Genomic DNA, 10,008 nt, shown 5'->3' with positions numbered 1-10,008 from the left:
TATGCTCTATGGATGAAAAATGGTCATCTTTGCAAGTGTCTAAGTCAATGCGTCTGAAAGTAAACCACAAGACTTTCAAATCATTTGAGCAACGACAACATCTTCAGAATTATATGATCCTCCAGGGTGACTATTCTGAAGTACCTAAAGTTTACCTGGATACATAGATGTGTGTGTGTGTGTGTACATGTGCACATACGTCTGTGTGTGAATATATTTATTTAAATCAGACTCTTCGTATTCTAATAACCCTGTGTGTGGTGAAGCATGGGGTAAGGTGGGTACACGTTCTCATTTAGGATTTAGCAAAGCAATTTTTGAATAAAATAAATGCTGACCTACACCAGGGATCAGCAAACTACTGCCTGTGAGTCAAATCTGGCCTGCTGCCTGTTTTTGTAAATAAAGTTTTATTGGGACACAGCACACCTTTTAGTTTACACATTGTCTCTGGCTGCTTTTGTGCTACAGTGGCAGAGTGGAGCAGCTGTAACACAAACCCTATGGCCCACACAGCCAAAAATATTTACTATCTCATCTTTCAAGAAGAAGTTTGCCAGTCTCTGATCTATGCCTTCTATTTAGTTTTAAGTTGCCTTTTTTCTTCACTATTGTGTTTATTTCTAATATGAAATAAAAACAAAATTAATATATCCTAAGTATCACACATATTTAAGTGACATCAACATATTTATTATGAATTCACGTGATAAAATTCCTCATAACCCATCTAAGATAAAATTGTGAGTTCTATGTAAATACTTTCTTTGAAATCGTATAAAATTTTCTTAAGTGCATTACACAATTGTTATCTTAAAAAAAAAACTACCACGAATATACACTCTATATTACACAATGAACTTACTGTGTAGTGATGAAAATTCTACATCTGGGTAACATACTTGTGGCTAGTCAGATGTTCGGCAGATATTATGGGTATCTAGCAAATAAAAAATTATTTAATGAATGATCCATGCAAGCAAGCCAACAACCAAGAGATGAAAACATTTTAATATTAAATTTTTTAAGAAAAGTGAAATTCAGCTGTGAGGTGACAGTCCTTATCTGGTCAACATAACAGTAAGTTAATGTAAACTTAATGCCAAAGTAGCAACTCATTTTTAAAAATCTTTGTGTTAAATACTATTCTATAAATGTTATCAGTTTTTAGGAAGTAAGAGAAGTAAAACTATCAAAAATTCATGCAGAGCAGTAATTGAAAGAAGCCCTTTTTGTTGGCCTACACACACACACCTGTGGTTTCAGTTATTCAGTAATCCAAAAAGTAAAGTAAGAAATGTCTTGCCTATTTTTGTGCAACCAGTTTCTACATTTTCATTCAACTGATGGTGTCTAACTTTTTTTACAAGTTAAAAGTACCAGGTAAGAATTATAAAGGAGTATTTCAAAAGAACTGGATAACAGTGTTAAATCTACTTCAGAACATATTTCTGAATCCTGATTGCACATTTTATTGTATTTTAAATGGGCAAGAGTATTACAAAAGTTGAGAGAAAATACAATAAGGAAATACAATAAGGAATATAGAGGTGACTTGTTTCAATCATCCCAAAAGCCAAGATCTTCCAATTTGTAGCCTGATTCTCCTCCAACCCAGAAGTATGACTGCTATCCTGGGAGAGGCAGCACAACAGATGAAGACAATCAGAGGAATGAAAGCACGGGTTCTAACACTAGTGATCCATTTCCCAGTGTGTAACCTTGAGCAAAGCACTCACTCTATGCTTACGTTTCCTCATCTCTAAAATGGCACTAATCCCATTTCGGCAAGGTTGATGGGAGAATAGTAAAATCACATATATGAAGGCATTTTGTTGTTGTTTCAATTTAGATGTCCTAGACCAATTCAACATATTACAATCCACAGTCTGGAGTGTAAATTAATATGTCTCTATTTTATTTCCATTTCTCAGCTGATATCTTTACACAATTTTACAGCATTGGCAAATGGCACGAAAATGTGCTCCAAGCATAATGAAGCTTCTCATACCATTTTTCCTGCTGCTGCAGGACAGGATGTTGCACCCAACAGTGTAGAAGCATCAAGGATGGGGCTGTCGAAACATACCAAGGACCTTCAACACCAATCGATGCAGATGAAGGGCCAGCTATAAACTTCTGCATGCATGCAGGCTGCATTTTGTGGCATCAGCTATTTCCAGCATTGCTACTGTACTGTAGGCATATACATATGTATGTATATGTAGATATAATATATGTGTGTATATATATATCCATTCCCTTTTCTTTCTTTTGGTTGTGAAACAGTATGAAGACCCAAGATTATGCATGAAATGGTCACAGCACAATGCAAAAGTGAAGTGTCCCCTACAACCAAGGTGGCCAGGGCATGTTGAAATTTGCTTTGCTGTACTTCTGCTTACACCAGCAATTCTATAGTCATACATGGTACACACAAGAGAGTTCAACATCATTAATCTGCACCATAAACGGATTGCATTGAATCCATTAAGAAATTTCTACCATAGATTACTTACTAACATGCCACATATGCACAATCTAGCATTCTTGTAAATGAGTCTGATGTGTTAGCATAAATCCAGGGCTATTTTGACAAGCTTCGGAAAAACTAATGATTCTTTGCCAAGAAATGTTTAAAGCTTGTCTGAAACTTTAAAATACATCCATTTTGGCGTGCTGCTTTTGAAAGTTTTTAATGGCTATACTAATAGCTTATAGTTCTTCTTCAACAGTACATGGTGCACTACAGAAACAAGGGTGGCTACTCCTTATAGCAATAACTGCGAATTCGGATGGTACTTAATTGGTCTTCTTTTCCCAAAGGGGCAACATGTTGATTCCCATCTGATACTGGTTCTTCTGAGAATCATTTGGCTACATTTAACCTTGGTCTGGGGGTTATCTGAAATTTGATTCGCCTCTAGATTTTTTCATATGCTATTAACCCTACTGAACTTTACTTTCATAACAAACATATATATCTATATATTCAAGCCAAAACCTACTTTACATAAATTTGACCTTGATTCAACCAGTATTTTCTAGAACATAATTATAAATAGGAGCAGAAAACGCTGGTTGAATCCATGCAAATTTTAAAATGTAAATATTTTAATAATCAGTGTCTTTTGAATAATCACATAAAGTTTAAATTTCTGAAACAGATTCCTTTTACTTAAAAATATCCTGTGTATTTGTCACTCCATAAACTTGTATGGAACATAGAATGACTCAATTTGCCGTACTGGATGCCTTTTTTTTTTCCTTCATAACCCTCCAACGTTTATGCTGAGTAGTTACAGAAATAAGAGCACTTAGGAATTTTATTTTTTCCCTTAAATCATCACTGAGAATCAAAACTTGGACACAAATTTAACTTATTTTGAATATGCAATCTGCTTACTGAATAAAACTATAATGAATTTATAACAAACTCTATTTACAAGAGTGGTCATTTGTGGCATAGATAACATTTAAATATTTTGCTTTTTATGAAGAATTTGGGCAAGAACTAAGAAATTGTATATATCAAATGCTTATAACAAAAACCTTAAAATCACCTGTATTTTAAAAATGATAAGTTTCAGGTGTGCCGCATTGTAGTTCAACGTCTGTATACTACCCTATATAATTTCGATGGGTCAAAACACCTGCGTGATGGATTGAGACCAACTGAGAATTGCTTGTGTAAATATCATTTTAGTAGCTTTAGAAATGGAGCTGCGACAACTTTGGAGCACTTATAAATGGCATAAAAGCATTCTGCCGCTCATCAGAGAGAATGTGTAGGCCAACAAGAGGTATCTTTGAAACCCCATGCTCTTAAAGCACCCTCTACAGCCCTCACGGACACGCGACTCCCACGGACCTCAGTGGGAAATCCACGTGCGTCAGGGCTGTTGGACTGAGCCCTACGAGAGTTGGTTTTTAAGAAACAAAGCTGTAAATTAGCAAACCTGGTTGGCTGTGGCGGTTGCAGCGAAGGGAACACTTGTGGCAGATGTTGTTGCTGCGGACACAGTGGCTGGCGTAGCACCGTGCACCATGGGAACTTTCGGAGGGAAAATCATATAAGCAAACATACAGAAGAGTGTAGCAATATGGAAACCATGGCAACATGGAGGAGATAATTGGGCATGGTATTTATCACAGCAACAAGCCGTGTGACGGGGCATCATCACCAGTGAGTGACATGCAATCACAGCGCAAAGCAGGACAACATTCCAAGGAGAGAAGGGGAAGGGGGGATGAAAGAGAAAAAAAAGGGGAAAAAAAGCTTGTTACCATCAAATTAAGAAAATTGACACAAACAGGCTTACTTTGCTAAGTCAAAAACGAATTTTATATAGTGTTCATAGTCAGACATTCAAAATCTAAGTCAAAATACAGGTATTTACTTCATATATACAATTATCTGTTTGAATAAAAGTCTGTTTTCTTATTTACTATTGTAAAAATATACAATATATTACTTTTATGAGATAGTTTTTTTTTTCTTACACACCAGAACTCATAGTCCAATCAAAATCCACCAAAGGTGACTAAAGGAAACTTGTGTGTAAAGAAAACATTTATGTGAGTCCATGTCAATTAAATAGAAAATGGCATTTAATTGACAGGTGTTAGTAAAAAGGAAATGGACTTGCCCAATAGATATAAGTTAAACTTAGCAGTGGATTTTGAGGGGCTGTGAGGTGCACCATAGGTTTAAGATAATCAAGAAACAAAGCTGGCACCTACCAACACTTGTAGCGGGTGTCATGCACAATATTGAGCCTGCCCATCATGCATTGCAACAGGAAGGTGGATTTGAAAAGGGAAAAGAATTAAAACATCCCATCACACGTGTAATTAGGAAATTCATTTGAACAAAGAAGAAAAATTGTTATTATGGGAACAGTGGCATGTAACTGTCAGCACAATCAAATCATACAATAGCATAGTGATCAATTAGAACTAGTCTCAAGTGAAGAATAAAAGCCAGTTTAACTGTGTGCTGGTACACGTTGTTTCTCCTAATTGCTGCCTAAAAATAAAAGTATTTTGAAAAAAATTGAAACCTCCTTAATTCTTTTAAAAATAATACTGCAATTTGTTTTGTTTTAATCTGGTTACTAGCCATCTGGTACCTTTGCTATTTCTGACTTTAACCTATGAACTGAGCACATGTTAAAATCATTAGAGATATTTATTATTAAGATGCTAAATAATTCAATGCACAAAACTGACTTAACAATGTAATGAAACCAAAACATTCATTTTCATTCCTTTGGTTTTATTTATTTCCCTGTTCACTGTAGCGACAACAACACAGACATGGAAGGGGTTGTGATCATCCATACAGGAGTTTTATTCGGAGGGGTACCAAGCAATAACTTATGCATAAAGTGAAAGTGAACTTCTGCATTGCCTTAGTTGGGAATTTAGATGTAAGGAAAACATTTAGATGGGATATACTTTTGCATAAGTCTCGAACTGGTTTACTTAGTAGGTATCTGGGAAAACAGACTGGTTTTCACTGCTGGTTTAGACCCTCAGGACTTCTTGGAATATCAAGTGTTCTACAAAATTTCACATCCAAAAAATGGTTGATTAGATTTCAATAAAAACCCTGAATGGGAGATAATGAAGATATATACATTGCATATGGGGTGTTAGCACTGATGTTCACAATGGCTCCACCATGACGTTAAAATAAATATTACGTATATAGTCCCTGTTCTCTTTGACATATAAACATTGAAAAATCTAACTTATTTTACCAAGTACAGGGCACTTTCCCACATACTGAATTACTGTTCTTTCTATGAGATTATTTTAGACTTCTAGGTTTTAAAATATCAAATGATTTTATGTTTCTATCTGAATCTTGGTGCATCCTATTTAAATACTAGCAGCATCTGGGATGAACATTTGTTAGAAAAATATCTGCCAATTGCGTCTTGTCAGAGATGGCCCTATAAAACAAAGCTGCCATTGAGAAGCACAGATTACTTAACTGGCATCCTTGTAACAGCTGCAATTAGACTGTTATCACAATTAGACGGTGGGCACGATGATCAGTGATTAAACTAGGTAATGGAGCTAGGGAGGCATCCTCTCAGGTGGAGTACTATTACATTGATAGGCATTATTTAAGACACTTGAAGATCTCTGTCATTTGCTACCACTACTGAGTCAAAGACTTGTGAAAGACAACAAAAACAAACCAGTAATAACAAAAACGGCAATTTGAGACAGTAGAGCAAGCAAAATTTAATACTCTAGATCTTATGAAATCATTATCCTATAATAGTGGGGTGAGAAGACCAAGAAAGAGAGGATGAAAAGACGAATGAAAAAGAATAATGTGCAATTGGATAAACAGTCGTTTTAAATACTGTACAGGTTGTAGGTTTTAAATTTATTATTTATTATGATGCTGCAATTTGCCTATTGTATTTCATCCCGTGCATAATTGAGGCTGCACGTGCTGAAAAGGAGTTAAACTTACCCTGTCTCTCTAAAACTCTAAAGCATTTATGATTTGCATTTCAGTTTGAGTTATCTTCCTCGTTAACATTATAACCAATGCACACAGTTTTGAGAGGGATTTGCAGCAAATAAACATAAGGCAGCAATGAAAATACTAGCCAGGGTGCAATAACTCACAAATATGAAGACATAATGCTGTAGGACCCACTTACCAAAAACAAAAATCACTTTCGAAATGACCATAATACCCATCTTTACATCAGATGGGTTGATTTATTAATAATGATTGTACAAGTAGCCAATTAAAATTTTCTTCTTCAATTTTCAGCACAAGGCAACATTTAAGGGAATGTATTTGTCAATTTCGAATTTCCCCTACAAAGGTATTTGCAGAGCAGAATGGTGTGTTTCTGAGGAATGCAATACTTTAATTACATGATATTTATATTAAAATGTTAAATTGATCTGTATGAAGGTGCAGAAAATATTACCAGGAAGGTAAGTTACAAATGAGATGTATGTGTAGGTAAAATCAGTTCAAGGAGAAAGGAAGGAAGTAGAGAGAAAAAGAATTATAATGGAGATTTGGTTGGAGGTTTGAATTTAGATATGGTAATTCAAGCCTATTTAGGTAGATTATGATAGAAGTATAAAGCTGATTTAAAGTCTTCTAAAAATAATTTATATCATTGCAAACTAAAAGTTCAAAATCAGTTGAATTATCCTCAAAATTGATATCTAAAGAAGCAACAGCTTCATATAATTTATTTCTGTTTCTATTCAATCTATTGAATTCTATTTTATTGCACTACTGAGTTGGGAAGTAATCAATAAAACTCAGTGCTTACTACATTCCAGGCTTTATTCTAGACTCTTAGACTTGTCTATAAAAGTGCTTTAAGAAAATGTTTTCATCAAATATGTTTAGAACTCACTTAAACACAACTTTATGAAATAATTACTACTATTATCCCCATTTTATAGATGAAAAAAATGAAAGTATAGAGAAATTATATCTTGTGGTAGAGCTGTAGTTAAACTTCCAAGCCAGATTTGTAATCACTATGCTAAGTTTCAAGTAAACCATCTGCATTCATTTCATTAACTATAATGAAAGTGATAAGCTGGAAATCTTTGTTTTCTATTCTTTCTGTAAAAACAACCCCATCCCTCTGCAACTCCCCTCTCACTCCAGCCCCTCAGGAAAGTTTCTTGGCCTTTTGTTTCCTTATCTCTGGTAGTGTTGCCACGCATGGTGAAGCTGAAGCCATTTGCAGCACACTTATTTTTAGGTCTTTTGAAATCATAAACCTAAACTGACTGAGGGCAATATGCTAGGAGGAGAGAAGAGAGGTGTGCTTCTGAGGATCGCATGTAGGCAAAAACTGTGAAGGAGAGCAGAGAGAAAAGTTCCTCCAGACCCCGGAGAGGAGGCGGGCAGTGTGCAGGGTCCCTGGGTAGTTAGGCACGTGGCGTGTTCTTTCACAGCAGTCCTGCAGGCAGCAGGCTTTCCAGGGAATGGGCTGCTAAGGGAGGGAGGCTAAGGGGCTCAGGCAAGGATGCTTGTACCCAAGGCAGGCATAGAAGCCCTGGCGTACCTGCCTTCAAGAGATCTTGTAAACATGGACATTGAGCACATCAGCAGTGACCAGTGCTGACTGAAGAATGGAGAATGGGTAGCCTGTCTGAGACTACTGCACTGCACAGGACCTCTATCTGAGTAGAGACAGAAAGAAGAGGAGATGTGAGGATGGGGTTCTGGAATCCCAGTGATGCCGCCTGATATTTCTGTCCAACACAGTGAAACTGGAGTTTAGAATTGGACTTAATTTCAGTTCAGGAAAATGAATCTGATGTAAATAAAAGTGTTATTTCTTACACACTCTAATTTCAGGGGTGAAATTTACAACTACAACATAAGTAGACCGTAGGTTATGCATAATCTGTATAAATAGTGAATTCAGTTTTTTGTTTTTTTTTTTGTGGTACGCGGGCCTCTCACTGTTGTGACCTCTCCCGTTGCGGAGCACAGGCTCCGGACGTGCAGGCTCAGCGGCCGTGGCTCACGGGCCCAGCCGCTCCGCGGCATGTGGGATCTTCCCGGACCGGGGCACGAACCCGTGTCCCCTGCATCGGCAGGCGGACTCTCAACCACTACGCCACCAGGGAAGCCCGTGAATTTAGTTTTAAAGAGTGAAGGTTAAAAAAAAAAGGACTACATATCTAAAAAAAAAAAAAAAACAAAAAAAAAACCAAAGCTTCAATGTGAACTTAATCCAAATTACTTGTATTTATCTTTAAGTGAGATGGAGGGTGTAAAAACAAAAGGCCAGAAAACTTTCTTGGGGTGGGTGGGAGGGAGATGCAGTGGGATGGGGTTGATGGAATGAATGGAAAGATGGATGAATGGACGAATGGATGAGTAGACGGAGAGGTGGATGGAAAACGGAAGGAACAGAAGAGGAAGGGAAGGAGGTAGGGTGAGAGAGAAGAATGGATAGATGGTTAGGATGGATGGATAAATGGATAGATGAATGCATACATGGATACATGGATGGATGGTGGATAGATGGGTATAGGCCACATAAGTCCCAGTTTGTTCTGGTATATACTAATTTTTTACCGTAACTAAATTTTTTACCGTAACTACAGTTACGGTATATACTAATTTTTCTTAGCTAGCTAGCCACTGAACCCTGATCTTTTGCTAGCAACTTACTCTGTATACAGAGTTACCTGCTCTAAAGATTTAGCCAACCATGCTTCATTGTAACTTCAATGAAATAGACCTGCATGTCCCTGAAGTTATGATTGAAGCAACAGACTACAGAGCTCTAAAACTCTAAACTGCAAAAAATAAATGAATTCCTTTTTCTAATCAGTTCCAATAAAGTCTTCAGAATATAACATCCAAATTATAATACTGTGGTTAGATAGGATGCTCTGATCATATAATTTTTCTCTACGTCTGCAGAATAACCTAGACTTTGGAAAATGACTTTTTCTCCCAGGTGTTATACATAAGATGACATATGAATTTGTGGTAGGATGGATTTTCTGTAGTTCTCAAAGTATATTTAAAAACTTAAATTAGTTGACAATATTTCAAAATTGAGAGATTTCACATATGAACATCCAAATGTCCAGAATATCTGGAAAAAAAATCATAAGATCCGGCAACACTGGACACCAGGGCCACTTCATTAGGTTGTACAAGTTTGTATACAACCAACCCTGGGAGGAACAGACACAACCACCCCTTGTTCACGAAGACTGATGTATATGGAACCACAAAGGGTATTGTGCAGTGCACCATGCCTACTAGGCAGACAATCCTCTAAGGCAGCAAAGGGCTAAGTCTGAACACTGACCGTCCCCTTTAGACTGGGCCTGTGCTCTCCAGTGCCTCCCAGACCCCACAGCTCCTAGTTTATTTCTTGCTCACTTATTCACATTTCCTGCCTGGCCCTTAAGGCATTTGGGTTTTATATTCTCTGCATTAGATTTCTTTCCTTTCTGGTTGTCTGATAA

The 10,008-nt window shown here is 36.8% G+C and overlaps 1 protein-coding gene across 17 annotated transcripts in view; it reads right to left on the bottom strand.

The window, feature by feature from the left end:
* Positions 1-883: 883 nt before the first annotated feature.
* The window catches only part of MBNL1 (muscleblind like splicing regulator 1), a gene marked incomplete at both ends in the record, with an annotated part of 141,495 nt that continues 132,370 nt past the window's right edge, over positions 884-10,008 (bottom strand). For 5 of the 17 annotated variants that reach the window (XM_079704162.1, XM_079704172.1, XM_079704177.1 and 2 more), the window contains 3 exons: positions 884-940; positions 3,960-4,054; positions 4,744-4,779. In XM_079704162.1, coding sequence (XP_079560288.1) covers positions 884-940; positions 3,960-4,054; positions 4,744-4,779 — 188 coding nt within the window. Of the gene's footprint in view, positions 941-2,011; positions 2,076-3,959; positions 4,055-4,743; positions 4,780-10,008 lie in introns of all 17 variants that reach the window. The other 12 variants (XM_079704171.1, XM_079704173.1, XM_079704165.1 and 9 more) reach the window with 5 other exon arrangements.

The sequence above is a fragment of the Hyperoodon ampullatus genome (assembly GCF_949752795.1).
Source record: "Hyperoodon ampullatus genome assembly, chromosome: 5".
Classification (NCBI taxonomy): domain Eukaryota; kingdom Metazoa; phylum Chordata; class Mammalia; order Artiodactyla; family Ziphiidae; genus Hyperoodon; species Hyperoodon ampullatus.
The sequence above is the reverse complement of the archived record's forward strand: the minus strand, read 5'-3'. Positions and strand labels throughout refer to the sequence as shown.